The sequence below is a fragment of the Balaenoptera physalus genome, assembly GCF_965194825.1.
Source record: "Balaenoptera physalus genome assembly, chromosome: 5".
In the NCBI taxonomy this organism is placed as follows: Eukaryota; Metazoa; Chordata; class Mammalia; order Artiodactyla; family Balaenopteridae; genus Balaenoptera; species Balaenoptera physalus.
The window spans coordinates 25,369,835-25,385,734 of NC_138884.1; the positions used below are offsets into that span (position 1 = coordinate 25,369,835).

General features: G+C 36.5%; 1 protein-coding gene across 9 annotated transcripts in view; it reads left to right on the plus strand.

Moving 5' to 3' along the window:
• Positions 1-15,900, plus strand: part of BANK1 (B cell scaffold protein with ankyrin repeats 1) — a 498,899-nt gene that overhangs the window by 300,750 nt on the left and 182,249 nt on the right. For all 9 annotated transcript variants that reach the window (XR_014263843.1, XM_082462342.1, XM_082462343.1 and 6 more), the window contains exon 7: positions 8,824-9,020. Coding sequence is in view for 8 of the 9 variants with exons in the window: in XM_082462342.1 (XP_082318468.1) it covers positions 8,824-9,020 (197 nt within the window). In the remaining variant the exon portion in view is untranslated. The remainder of the gene's footprint in view (positions 1-8,823; positions 9,021-15,900) is intronic.

Here is a 15,900-nt window from a genome sequence, read left to right on the forward strand (position 1 = left end):
AGGATGTGTTGATGGTGTGGTAACAGCTGCAATTTGGGTCATGTACATAACGTAAACTCTTGGTCAAGGAACGGTAGATATTGCTTACAGTGTTAAGATATGTTGAATTGTAGCGCTATTACCACTTTCCTGTTTCATGAGAGTGCCTTTCCTGTTTCCTGAGAGTGAGATTACCACGTTTTGCTTAGTGTAGTAAACTAAATAATTGCCTCCTAAAGATATATATTCACATCCTAGTTCCTAGATCTATGAATTTGTTACCTTATATGGCAAAAGGAACTCGGCAGCCCTATTTCAGAATACTTCCTCTTCCACAAAACAAGTGTTCTGTGGTGATTATTAATGTTTAGTGATACAGGAGCTAAGTTCATAACTAATATGCTCTACTCGAAGACACATATGTCTAATCTGATTTAGCGCTATATAATCGTATTGCCAGCAGCTACCCCATCAATACCCCCACCTGTACTTCTCCATGACAAGGATCTGTCCCCTTCTCTAATGAATACTCTTTCTCTTCTACCTTGTAACTTTGTAGCCATAAACCTGAATGGTATCTTAAATCAACTCTTTCCTTCAGAGCATATAAAGTCAATCCTCTAGTCCCGTTAACTTTTCTTTGGAAATGTCTGGCATCTCTGTCCTTGTCCATTTTTACTGCCACCACTCTAATTCAGGCCATCAGTTATTTCTCCTTCCTCCTGAAAAAGCTTTCTAGGAGGTTTCCCTAACATGCTTCACCTTTCTTTCCAACCATCCTACACTTAGGTGCTTCCCAAATCATTCTCAGATTCCATTTATATTCCGTCCCTATATTACATATGCTGGTGTTCCCAAAGCTCTCTATCCAGCCCCTTTATTGCCCAAAAATTTTTCCCAGATTTTTTCCTGCCTTAGTTCACTTTTATTATCAAAGTTATTTAATATTTTTTAAAGAATAAATCAGGTTCTCAAGACTCCAAGAAGTCCTCAAAAAATGCCAAATACTCCTTACTAATGAAATCACGCATCTTTGCCAGATAAGTTGATTTACTGCCTGGTAGTATTACATTCCTTGGCTTTCCATGTGAAACCCATACAAGGACAGTGGGTAGCTTTCTACCTGTAAGGCCTGGCCTGGTGGTAGTCAGCCATCTGATCCCAACCCAGCCCAAGTTGTTTCCACACTCTTGCTGTTCCAGGTTTCTTGGATCTTTCTAGGCTCTTTCCTGACTTCTTTCTAGGTTCTTGGTCCCTTTGCTGTTAAGAATCAGAAGAGACAAAATTGGTAATTTTCAAAAGGTATTTTTTAAATGAACACAGAGGAACACAGTACAATCACGCATGGATATACATAAGGTTTCTAGAGATTTCTTATTTTAACCAGAGGTTAGCCACAGATTGGGCTGGTTAAACGTGGATCAGCTCCACTCTTTTTATTGCCTCATCACTGTCTGGGTTCAGTAGTGGGAAGTGGACTATAAACAACCCTATTCAAATGCTGTGAGATTTAATTTTAATTAATACCAATTCCAAGAACTGCTAATTAGAAATGCACTTGCCTCTTTGCTTCCTCACATTACCTCCAGACATGGACTCCAAGCTTCCCACTCTTATATTTTTTGTAACATGAGAGATAACAAATTGCACCAAAGGCCTTTAATGGACCATTATTGCCCATGTGCATTTAATTTACAGTATCAAGATTTTAGAAATATGATAATCTTGGTAGTATTTTTGGTTGCTTGAAATTCTAAATAGGATTAAATGTCTACTCTTTCAACAGACGGGAAGAGTGACACCTCACATGTTGCATATGTGCTTCTCCTGTCACAGAGCAATCAGATTCATAAACCCAGCAATGCTCTGTCTTACAGATCCACAGAAATACTAACACTTCATCAGACTCCAAATCCTGTGATGAAAGGAATGAAAATCATTACCCTTCTTCAACCTTCACAAATATCATCCTTACTCCTTTAGTTGGTATCTGATTAGCATCAGGGAAAATTACCCTAAAACCATCTGTGGCATGGCCTCTAGCTCAGAAGAATGTCCTAAATCCTACAATTCTGACCCCAACCTTATAATTTTATAAATGAAGAAACTGAGGTGCAGGGAAATGAAGAACTTTCATAAGCACCATGTAGTTGAGCTGGGATTAGAATGCAGATCTCCCGACTTTTTATCTTCTCTTTTTTTGTGTGCTTCATTGTTTTGTCCTCTAGTGGCCACCTGGTCATCACACATTGAGTGAATAAAGATTTACTATTCCAGATAGTGATTTAAGAGAACAATGGATTACATGGTCATGCACTTCCAGTTTGCATACTCATCTTACTTTGAAATTTTTAAAGCTAACCCAGGACATATTCCCATTTTATTATTCTGGTGAGCTAGGTTAATCTTTTGGAAACTTGGTTTGATAACTTCAATCTAATTATTGGCCATCATTTATAGGGATTATGTGGAACTGTTGGAAATGGCTCAGCCTAAACAAACATTTCTTTACTAGGTTCTAGATCATCTATTTATTTTTATTTGCAAAAACTAATGAAATTGGATTTTCATTGAAAAATTCCCCCGCCAGACACTTAATTCTATTCCCCTGAAATTACCATTTGACAGACATTGGCTGAAAAAACTGAAAACTGAAAATTTATTTTGTCCGGAAAAAAAATCGAAAGCAAATTGGTCACACCTTAGTGTGAGTTATGACTTCTTTATTCACACCTTGATAATAGAAACAGATATAAAGAATCTTCATTAATTAAATGAAAATTGCCGTGAAATGAAGCAGACGTTATACTGCAGATTAAACATATTCTAAAAAGTTTTTTTTTTTAATATCTTCTTAAGGAATCTATTATTTTAATCTAATAGGTAAGATTAACTGTTTGCAAAACAAATGCTGTGGGTTTAAGAAAATAACTAAATGGTCTTTAGGTCTCATAGGACTTCTGCTTCTGATTAAGATGTACAACATCATAAGAGTCTGTTGTTCTTATTGTAATAGTAAGAACAAGCAAGATGATCTTCAAAATCACAGTTTTTTTTTTAAAAATACAGTAGAAAATGAATGACAAAAGAAATCTAAATGAACTAAATTCCAGAAAAGGACAAGTCCTTCACAAAAGAGAAGAAACTCATGACTTCCTTCATCCCTTACAAAGCAGGACAATAAGAACTCACTATAGATGAGGAGTAAAGAGAAACCACCTGAACATTTAGCAAACATTTAATGGCTATACTTAGGCTACTGTGATGGATGAAAATCCCAAAGAGTCCCTGTTACAGAGTGGGTCTGCATCATCCACTAACTCTCTTTTGTAGGCTGTCATAAGTGCACAGAGCTAGTATACCAATGGCTGGACGAGGGCAGTAAGGTTGAGAGATATCCTTTAAATCCCTGAGGACCACTAGTGGCTGCTAAAGAGTGAGAGTGAGACAGCGTTGCTGAGACAAATCCCATCAAAGCTTTTGCCATATGGAAAGCAGCAGCAGACAGATTCTAAATACAGAGAGGAATAAAAGTGGAAAAAACACCTCCAAGCTATTGGGATAATAACGATTCTGCTACTGGGATAGTAAGGAGTCTGCCTTAGCTGAGTGTATACAGAGGCCCCCCAAAATCTGAGCAAGATACTCTTTTTTTTAATTTAATTTAATTTTTATTTTTAACATCTTTATTGGAGTATAATTGCTTTACAATGGTGTGTTAGTTTCTGCTTTATAACAAAGTGAATCAGCTATACATATACATATAATTCCATATTTCCTCCCTCTTGCATCTCCCTCCCACCCTCCCTATCCCACCCCTCTAGGTGGTCACAAAGCACCGAGCTGATCTCCCTGTGCTATGCGGCTGCTTCCCACTAGCTATCTATTTTACATTTGGTAGTGTATATATGTCCATGCCACTCTCTCACTTTGTCACAGCTTACCCTTCCCCCTCCCCGTGTCCTCAAGTCCATTCTGTAGTAGGTCTGTGTCTTTATTCCCATCTTGAGCAAGATTTTGTGATGTGAAAAATTCTGGAGGCAGAACTGGAGAGAAAAAAAGAACCATCCTGTGACCCAAAGGCTGGCAGCCAGTCTGTAGAGCAACAGAGATTTCTTGAGTCTCACCAAAGCTCAGATCCCAAGCTGTGCTAAAGAAAGTTATGATTCTGCCCTATAAATATTTGAAGCCAGTGGTTAACTAAATCGAAGTAAAGCCTCAGAAAATGACCAAGTTCTGCTCACTTACAGATTAATTTGAATCAGCTTCCAAGTCTAGTTGTCTGACTGAAGAAAGGGTATGCCTTATTCTGGGGGTAAATATTATTTATTTCAGTCCTTTAGTACAATGTTCAGCACGCAATATAAAATTACAAGGAACACAAAGAAGGAATGAAAGATGACCTGTGGTCAAGAAAAGAGACAGTCATTAGAGGCAAACACAGAAATGCTCCAGATGTTGAAATAATTTGGATAGGAACATTAAAAATAACTATGATAAATATGTTACAGAATCTATTGTAAAAGTTGCACAACATGCATAAAGAGACGGAAATTTCATCAGAGCATTGGAAATTATAATAAAAAACAAAAGGAAATTCTAGAAACATAAAATATCAGAAAATTTTTAGATATTTGATGTGTCTAATTGCAGAAAAAACAGAAGAGAAAAGAATCAGTTTACTTGAAGACAGTCAAATTATTCAAGCTGATAAAGAGAGGAAAAATCCAGAGTCTAAGTAAAGCCTTAAAAAAAGAACAAGTCAGCTCATCTACGTATTAATTTGGCTCAGTTTTGACTCAAGGTCTATGAGATAATACTACATGATCAAACATGTATAATTGAATTCTCAGAGTAAAGATGAGAGAGAATGAGGCAGAAAAATATTTGAAGAAATAATGGCTGAGAATGATCCAAAATTGAGGAATGACATTAACCCACAGATTTAATAAGCTCTGCAACCCCCTAGTAGAATATATACAAAAATATTATACCTACACATACCATAGTTAAAGGTGTGTATAGGTATAATATTTTTGTATATATTCTACTAGGGGGTGAAAATCAAAGATAAAGAGAAAATTTTAAAAGTGCCTGTGGTAGGGGTGGGGATGAGGATGTGTGTGTGGAGGAAAGCACATGCCATACAGAAAGCAATTATAAGAATTACATCTGACTTCTCATTAGAAATAGAGGGCAGAGGACAATGGAATACAAGAGTATATACTGTATGCTTCCATTTGTATGAAATACAAGATGAAATAAAATTTATCTGTGTTGATAGAAATTACACAGTAGTTGCCTCTGAAGTGGAGAATTGACTCGAATGGAGCAGGAGGGAACTTGTGGTGGTGATAGAAGTTTCTTTAGCTTGTTTTGGGTAATGGTTACATGGGTGTATACAACTGTCAAAATGCATGAAACCCATGATCAGTGTATTTTTAAATCTAAATTACACTTCTGTATTTTTTTTCAGAAGCCAATCGAAACATCAATATCTCTTAGCGAAAACCTTAGTGATCATGTGATCGAGAATGAAATTAAGCACTGAAGAATAGCAAGGGACAGCGTGTAATACTCCCCTGGGTCACAGACACATTATTTGATCAGCACTCCTTCTCTGACACTGAATCAATGCCCATAAGAGAGTATAGCCTCCCCCAGAAAGTTTTTATTTTTTAAGATAAAGAACTTCCTCATCTTATGGTGTTACAAACATGCTTGTTCCCCACACAGAGCAATCCATTCATATCTCAAATTCTCATAATAATCCAATCAAGGCTAAAATATAAAAAGTATGATTTTATAAAAAGCAGGATACTGTAAAACCCAAACTATTTCTTAGCATAATCATACCTCTATTGATATGAATACCTTTATTCATGTATAAATATCATACGTATAGTAATGTAATAATATATGCACATACTGAGTGTATTTAATTTGATGTTCTGGAAAAAATAGTGCTAGAGATCATGATCTAATTAGTATTAAAATAATTAATACAGCTCCTATGAATCATTTAATTTTTTGAAATGTTAACTCTGTCATATACTAATTTAAAAAATACCTTAAATTAGAAATTTTCTAGTTATTGGTCATGTATATTAGCAAGCTGAGCATCTCCTACATAATGAAGATAAGCAGGCAAAATAACCTCATCCAATAAAATGAAAGGTACTGCTGTAGTGATGACATTGGGGCAGGTTTGAAATGGATTCATCGTTTTGTAAAGGACCAACTATTCCAGGGTCAGTCTCTCAGGATGGTAACTACTTTGGAATAATGAAAAGAATGAGTGATCATAAGGTTGGGGCAAAGGTGAGTTAGGACAAGGATGCTTTAAACTATTTGATGCAGAAGAAGGAGAAGGAAACTAACAATTTATTGAATACCTGTTATGTTTCAGACACCTTTCTGGGCACTTTTTATATGTTGTCATTTAATTATCTCAGTAGCCCTACAAATTTGGATGAGAAAGCTGGGCTCACATACTGAGTGGCTTGCTGAAACTGCACGTAGTGAATATATGGCAAAGCCAACTAACTCTAAGCCCATGCTTTTGTAACTGTCATATTCTGTATTGCCCAAAGGATATAAAGATATGGTAATTTAGAGGAAATTTCACCTCAACAGAAGTAATAATGTCTAATGATCAGTGTTGTCTAATCAAGAAACAGGCTGCTTTAGGAAGTAAAAAACACTCTATCATTAGAGCTATGCAAGCAGTAACTAGAAGATCATCTTTCATAGACTCTAGGAATGCAATTCTGTTACTGGGTAGGAAACTGGAAAAATGTCCTCCAAAACTCTTTCATGTCTCTAACTTCACAAAGCATTCTAGAAGATTAATGGCTTTTCAGCTACAACTAAAAATGAAATAAAGAAATGGAAAATAAAGGAGCCAGCCTTCCAACCTGTACTCCCTTTTAGTATTAGCAGCATAATCTTAAATCAGCAGAACTTCTTGATTTTGTGTGCCAGAAAGCATGGTTCAAAACTGTTAAGAAATGAGCCCTGGAAAACCATATCCACTTGGTCCTTTTTATTCTTCCTGGTGTACAAAAATAGACTTTTAATGAAGTTTATTGTAGTTGTTTCTAATATTATATTACCTTAAACTTGAGGAATTTACTGACAGGGGAAGTCGGTGAGGTTAAAAGGTGAATGTATTCCTGTAATGATTAAACACTTATTTAGTGAAAATATATTTTAAGCTGCATTAACAGTGATTTTAAAATACAACAGAATAACAATGTGCAAGAACAATGCATAAGGCATTTATTGGCAGGTGATGATGTGTTTTGTATATTGCATGGTATGACAAAGAGAAAGATGACCAAGGGCATGTAAAAATCTGACATTATCATGCAAATATTTTTCTTTATTAACTTTGGTTTGGTTTAATTATAGCAGAAATTATTTTATAATTCATTTAAATGAAAATAAATAGAAAATTATATCTTAATTCCTTGTGGAGAAAATACATTATTTTTATTTTGAAAATTGGTACCTACCTTGAACAGTTTCAGCTTTTATACGCTCATCTTCATAAAATATTTGATAATTTTTCAGTCACCGCACACCATATAAGAAGGGACAAGTGCATTTATCATTGAAATACTATCCTAGATTTACCTACAGCCATTTTAGTTCTAACACATTTTGAAGGATAAAATATTTCCTTACTGTAAGTTCTTAACATGTCCTGAAGGTTTTTGTTTTGTTTTGTTATGTTTCCTGTTAAAACATACAAACTAACAAACTAGATAATTTATTCAGCCCTGAAACACCCAAGTGAATTGAAAACTCCAGGTTTAAATCCCCTCTCTTTTCCTTTTTTTTTTTTTTTTCCCTTGGTCTACAAAACAGCAAAGAAGCAAATGAGGCCAGATTCACAGTTTTCCCAAACATTATGAGGTGGCTGTTTTCATTGCTTTAGAATTTTGCTGGAAGACAATTGACTTTTGCTTTGATGCCTTTGTTTCTGTTGCTATAAGGCTTCACATTGCTTGCTTCTAATAATGCCATAGCTATTAAAGTAAGCTGGTGTGTAATTTCTATAACACAATTTTTCTAGCTAGATGTGAAAGTGTAGAATAATAACAAACCATCACTCATCAGCATGTGTGTGTGTTTGTGTGTGTGTGTGTGTTTTGGCATTGTGATAGCAGTATACATTCATCATTTTATAGTTATGCATAATTAATACGTGTCTTCTAACTAATAGCTAACATGTAATTAGGAAATTCAAATTCCAGAACATTGATATGAAACCTGTAAAATCCTGATGGAAATTTCCTTATTGAAGATTTCTATAAAAGTGCCTATTTGTTGTTGCGGTTACTTTTTGAAAGAAATATTTCACATAAAAATCTAACATAAGGCCCCCACCCCCGGGAATTTCATGTTCATTTCAACTTCAAAAAGAAGCAAACTAGGCATGGCAGTAGAAAACACAAAAAGTATTATAGATGAATTTATTTGTTATTTAGTGTTTGGTTAATGTTGCAGTACATTGAAAAAGGAGTTATTACAATGTAATGTTTTTGTTTTGTTTTACATTTAGGAGGTCCATGTGCCTTTCTAAATTAAACTTACCCAACAAATAAGGGGGAGGCACTAATGCTAGTGAGAATATTAGTTTATATTTGTTTTAAGATGAGAAATAGAAAGAGGGAGAGTCTACTACATTGCTAAAACCACTGACAGTTTCTTATTTGCAAAATCACACTAAAAGTCTGCTCTGCTTTGTGGGAATTACTCTTAGGAGTAGATTGTGTTTGACTTTTTCTTATGTGGTTCGAGATATGATAAAAAATTATCCTATTCTTATGCTTATAGATTCTTATTCCAAAGAACTTCCAACTCTTCTCCACTGTGCAGCAAAATTTGGCTTAAAGAACTTGGCTATTCATTTGCTTCAATGTTCAGGAGCAACTTGGGCATCTAAGATAAAAAATTTGGAGGGTTCAGATCCAGCACATATTGCTGAAAGGCATGGTCACAGAGAACTCAAGAAAATCTTGGAAGACTTTTCAGTAAGTTTTTTTCCATTTTATCTCTAAAACTCTTTTTATAAAATTAATATGTTTGTGTGTGTGTGTGGGTACATGCACATTGCTCTTGAAAATGACGCTACTGTACAGCTAGTTTTTAGCGTCTCTTGGTCCGAAGTCATTCATTGTCTTAAGCATTTTGCAAGATTATTCAACTTGTTTTCATATGCCATACCAGCTCTGACTCCACACTCCCACCCCTAAATAGCCCCTTTGAAACTTGTCTGGTCTTTCTGGCTTCTAAATAGCCTGTTCAATATTGGAAAGGGGATGGTACGAAGGAAATGAAAACCTATTACTTTTCATCTTTTGTTCAAAAGTCTAAGTAAGGCGCTGTTGGGCACATAAAATGAGATAAATATTTATTAAGTTAAAGGAATAATTTTGATAATTATTCAAAAAGTCTACCCAATAAAAAGCTAATTCATGTTGCTTAACTTTGTTTCTGATATGTGATTGATTCCCTTTCTCTCTCTGTTAAGTCCCAGTTCTTTATTGTGTGGGTTGAAACTCCAAATTTCAGAACACCCTTTGAAGGATATTAGTTCTGTAAGAATGCAACCAAGGGACGATTGAAGGAGGGGATACTACCTTAGTACATAAAACACACTTTGTGTTTCCATAATCGACCTTAGAAAAGCAATTATTTTCTGTTTGTAACAAAGGTATGCACCTTTTGCTCGAGAAAGTGAATCATACTTCTGATGGCTCTTAGGAACATATAATAGGCAATTATTGTGTCGGTGAATATGTCAGAATTGGTCTTTGGATTCTCAGAAGATAATTTTATTGCCATTGAACAGTTACTATAGAACATTGAAATGCTTCTGGTCATTTTAGCATATATTCCGATTATTAGGTTAAGTAAATGTAATATTGGACTTCTAAAAACCATCGGTATTTCTGATTTCCAGAGAGTCAAATGACAACCAATCTAACTTTTTTCTCCACTTTTAAGAAACAGCAAATAGTTATCAGAAGAACATGGATATCATCCACCATCTGGAATTACTTGTATTTAAAATACAAGTATTTATTTTATTTAAAATAAATACAGAAATTAAGTTTCGTAAGAAAATTAATAAACTACTTTTTTATATTCTATGTCCTTCAAATGAGGAATAAGCATACTTTTTATTCATGGAAAGGTTGTAGATAGTGATTGTCGTATATCTGATGAATGCATTTATTTTAGTTATTACCCACTGTACATAGTCACTGACCAGTGCAACATGGCATCTATCTCAGGTAAGTCAGTGAATCAATTCAGCCTTGTAAATTGGCCCACAGTAGTCCTATTATTCCTACATCCTGGGTACTCAATTCTCTACAACCTTATTCTCGAATTTTTTTTTTTTTTAAAGATTTATTGATTGATTGCTATGTTGGGTCTTCATTTCTGTGTGAGGGCTATTCTCTAGTTGCGGCAAGCGGGGGCCACTCTTCATCGCGGTGCGCGGGCCTCTCACCATCGTGGCCTCTCTTGTTGCGGAGCACAGGCTCCAGACGTGCAGGCTCAGTAGTTGTGGCTCATGGGCCTAGTTGCTCCGCGGCATGTGGGATCTTCCCAGACCAGGGCGCGAACCCGTGTCCCCTGCATTAGCAGGCAGATTCTCAACCACTGCGCCACCAGGGAAGCCCTATTCTCGAATTTTTAACCACTGGTGGACTTAAGTTAAAATTTCCCCTAGAAGTCTTCAACATCCAGGGTTACTTTCCAAGATGATCCTTGGTTTTCAAAGAGTGACGCTTCCACTTAATGGTTCTCCAATGAGGACTCAGCTTTTAACAGATGCAGCCCCATGCAAAACTGCACATACTTCATAAATAACATAGTACTAAATAATAATGACAGTAGATACGAAAGCAACTATGAGGGTAGGATTTGATGGATGTGAGAAATGATTTTTTTTCTCTCATCCTCTGGGTAGTTATACCTTTACTCCTGCAATAATAGCATTGATACAAGTAGATTGGTATCACTGTCTTTAGGTGACTATTTATTCTTTCATAGTGGTTGCATTCTAATTTTGCAGAGTTATACTTGATAATTATTCTATGAAATTTGTTAAATTATTTCATGTATTCTGTCTCTTTGTGAGCTGTTACATTTTGCCAGCATGTCTATAGTAGACATTGACATTATAGGTAGGACAGATCAATTATTTTTGCAGATGTTCTGCTGTCACTAAGGAAGTGACTATGGAAGTGTGTCAGATAAACACATGTTGAGATTTTATACTATAAATTATAGTAGCTATGTCTTTTTAAAATTATATCTAAACTTAATAGAGAAAAAATGTGCAATCTATTTGCATTGCTAAAATACTTTATTGTTTCTTTCATAACATTTACATAGCTTTAATGTTATAACCACATTCTGATAAATCTCAGATTTGTCACATATACATTCAAATTTTCCATGAACTGTTTTTCAGAATTGTTGAAAGGAATAGATATTCTTTCAGTTTGCAGTTTATAATCCACCAATTGAGCATACTTCTGTACTGAAGAAATATATATATTTTTAAATTCAAACATACCCCCCAACTGATTTACTGATTTCTTCAATTCTTCCCAATCCTCCATCAGTGAAACATTGTTCATTTTAGAATCTCACAGGGAGTTACAACACAGTGAGTTTGGTCATTGCTGAGTAAAATGGGTAGGTAGAAGGAAAAAGTCACTCATGACTTTTACAAATAAAGGTAAAAAGAGAATCATTAGCAAGCATTCATAAACGAACAAGTGCCATCCATATCTCAGTGTTAGCTAGATGAATAAGGAGGAAGAGGGAGGAGCCGCAAATCACATTCTTGACATTTCTTCATGGCGTTTTTTACTTTGAAAGGTTAATAATTTATGTACAATCTATGAATAGAGACTTTTCATTATGAATGAGTAGCTTTCATGTTTTGATAGTTATCTAATTAACAACTACACTTGTTTCATGTTTTCAGTACTATTATAGATAATAATACCATATATTTCTATAACCCATAAAGTCTTTCAAATAAACTACTCAATTTTCAGTTTCTGACAATGCCTTCTAAAAGAATTAATATGAAAGGTGGATAGACAAAGAGCCACAGGATTGGTGTTTAAATCCACAGTTGAGTGTGAACCACAGTTTGCTTCATAGAATTCTTGAGGAAATCTCAGACTATTTCAAATAACAAGTAGCAATACTGACAACTAATTCAGTCCTCTAAAAACTTACCTTTTAAGTCAGAAATACCTGAGAATTTGAAACTAAACTGGAACTTGGCCACAGATTACAAGATACTTTGTGATTTAAGATAAAGTGTACAGCAAAAATTAGAATGTGTTTTAAGCAAAATAATATGTGATATTTCTTTGTGTTATCTTGAGTATGTCACCCCATTTATCTCCATCAGTTTAAAACACTTCAGAGAATGATTAGATCATGTGTAAGTAGACAGGGAAATACATCCTCCTCTGTGGGCCGGCTATGGAATTGGAGAACCTACAGATGTTTACTAGGAACAATATCCATTTAGTATCTTTTCTCTTCCACCACAGTGTTCACTCGTATAGTTTGGTGTATATATTAATAAGATCTTAATCATACATAATCTTCATGGAAATTTCAGAACTAGAAAGTCACTTTCTCTAGCTGACTTTTCAGGACTCCTAACTGGGAATGTTTCTGTTGCTCACGTCTGTGATGGGATTCTTGTGACAGCCTGCTCTCATTGACTTAGCCTGACATTGCTGTTTGTCCCTGTGGACGGTGGACTAGTGTGGGCTAGTGTGTGTGTGTGTGTGTGTGTGTGTGTGTGTGTGTGTGCACACGCGCGCACCAGAGAGAGAGAGAGAGAGCACGAGATTGATTCTGTCGCCCTCTAGTGTCTGCCTGATAGACAGTGACCCTGATCTTTTTCCGAGGGTCAAGGGTTTGGAATGACAGTACAGAAGAGGTAGATGTTAAAGCACCTGGAGTATCCCTAATATAGAGCAAAGACTGACTGATTGGTGTAGGAACCCATTACTTGGAAGTTAGGCTTTATGCTTAGGCCAGTGAACATTCACCTTTCTTGGCCCATTATTTCTCTCAGTCTTGGCTTTGCTCATTTGGTACTTTATATACTGTTTTGTTCTCTAGTGCAGCGGTCCCCAACATTTTTGGCCCCAGGGACTGGTTTCGAAGACAGTTTTTCCATGGACGGGGTGCGGGGGAGGGAGGGGGGACGGCGGAAGATTCAGGCAGTGATGTGAGCGGCAGACGAAGCTGCGCCGGCTCACCTCCTGCTGTGCGGCCCGGCTCCTAACACGCCTGGTCCGGTACCGGTCCACAGCCCGGGGGCTGGGGAGCCCTGCTCTAGTGGATTATTCCATTTAATTTAGTAAATATTAGTATACGCTAATTCCCTCTAAATGGCAGCATACCCTGCTTTGCTTATGTAGTTTTTCTTTCTCGTAAGTCTAGAAGCTAATGACGAGTAATGGGCTCCCTTCCCCTCCCACCATCAGGTGCCCAAGAGGTGCTCAGCATGTATTTACTCATTGATGGGACAGAAGACAGGTGTCAAATTTAAGGACTTGTTTGATCTCACTTACCCAGTAATATCCTTAACTGGAGCCCATGTTTTAAAAAAATATTGCTCATATTCTTTCTATATTCAGGATATTTTTTAAGTTTAGGTTTAGTATATTCATAGACAAATAACACAACTGCTATCTTCAGCATTTATTTTTAATAGGCCAGCCTACAGTGAATTTTAGAATTCTGGCCTTTGTTCAATACTGATGTTCTGTTAGAACTGAAGAAACTGGAACAAGTCACATAACTGCACTTGAGTGCATGCATTACAAATTCATGTCTCAGTTATGCTTTTGGAGCTACTTAGCAGTCTCTTTCTAAAATCCCATTAAATGCGCCATAGCGGTGAATGACAGAATTTTATTCTTCCCCAAGTCCTCAAACTCAGCTTTGATGCCCTAACTCTGCAGCTCTAAACATCCTGTTAAAACTCCCTCAACTCCTTCCTCTTCTTTGTCAAATTTTTATTTTTCCTCTAGTCATGGGGTCTTGGGATTCAGCCAGGTTGGATTTGAATCCTAACTTCATCAAATACCACATTTGCATCCTTGGGCAACCTCTTTGTTTTCTCTCAGCTTCAGTTTCTTTATTTGCAAATAGGAAAAATAATTCCTTACAGGATGTTTTTAGGACTTGATGACATAAATATGAAAACATTAAAAGTATAGTAGATCCGTAATAAATGATATTGCATTCACCTTATTTTCTTTTGATTTATTGTTATTCATATCAACTTGAGACCTCACCATCAATCATATCCTCTCTTTCTCCTGCATCATTAATCTCTCCCATTATACTGACTCTTCCCTGAACAAGCATGTTCAAACACACACACATGCACACACAGTCGCTCCCAACAACCCTGCCTTCTCTTTGATCTCTTTTTCAGTACCAGAACTAACTGAAAGAATGACTTTTCATTTCACTCATTTCTTTCCTCCTAACAATCCAAGCTTTGCATTCAGCCCACTAATGAAGCTGCTCTGTCAAAGGCCATTAATAAGCTACCTAGAGGGGTGGGATAGGGAGGGTGGGAGGGAGGGAGATGCAAGAGGGAAGAGATATGGGAACATATGTATATGTATAACTGATTCACTTTGTTATAAAGCAGAAACTAACACACCCTTGTAAAGCAATTATACTCCAATAAAGATGTTTAAAAAAAATAAAAAATAAAAAAATAAGCTACCGTAGATCAGACCCATTGGATTCCTCTCAGATGTTCTTTGGCTCAAGCTTTGGCAGTGGATTCCCTGACCCTGTCCTCTTCCTAAATCTCCACTCACCCTTTGTGACTTCCTTCTCTTACCCCATCAGTTAAGGTTCTTTCTACATAGTCTTCTCTGGTGATTGATAGCTAAATCATTGTCTTTAACCTGGACCTTCCTCCTGAATTAAAGTTCCAGTTTTAGTTGCAAGCTGAATGTGCCCACATGGATATGTTACAGGCCTCTAGAGCTCAACAGACCCAAATGATCTTTTTCTTTTCTCCCGGCTAATGGCATAATTATCTGCAATATTTTCTTGGCCAAAATTTGAAAGTCATTTTCAACTCCTGATTAGGTAGCCACAAATGCATATACTATTTCCCATTTTTCAGATGAGGAAACAGATTTATAGAGATAAAGTACCTTGCCCAAAGTCACCCTGCTAAAAATATGTCTGACTTAACCCCAAATCCATTCTCATAGCCTCCCTCTCCCTCATACAAGCCTGATCCACACCATCCATTCAGTTACCGTATCTTAACAGTTGTACGTACACATCATCTATCACATCTGCTCCCTCTTTTTCCTTCTCTGTGTGGCTCGCTTGGTTTGTACCTTCATTATCTCTCTTCTGGTCGGCTGCGCTAAAAAGCCCCCTAGGAGGTCTTTCCTTCCCAGTCGTTTTGGCCTCAAACCATCCCGTATCAGGCTGCATACTGAGGACCCACCACAGCATAGCCCAGCTTACTATTTTAGCCTCATCCTTAATTGCACATCTCAGCTGCCAAAGTCCATTTGTCCTCCCTTCATTTCATTATTTCAAGCTATTCCCTTTACCTAGAAATCTCTTCCTCCTAAATAAAATATCCTGATCTCTTAACCATGCCCAAATCTCAGCTCAAACTCTACCTATTCCAGGAAACTTTCATAGAAACATGTTGTAGGTGTGTACTTCCACTGTCTAACTTTAATCTGCATCACAAATTTTAGCCTGATCTAGGAACATTATGTGCTAGAGTCTGAGAGCATGTGCTCTGGAGCCACCTATCTGAGTCTAAATACTGACTCTGCTCCTTTCCAGCCATGTGCC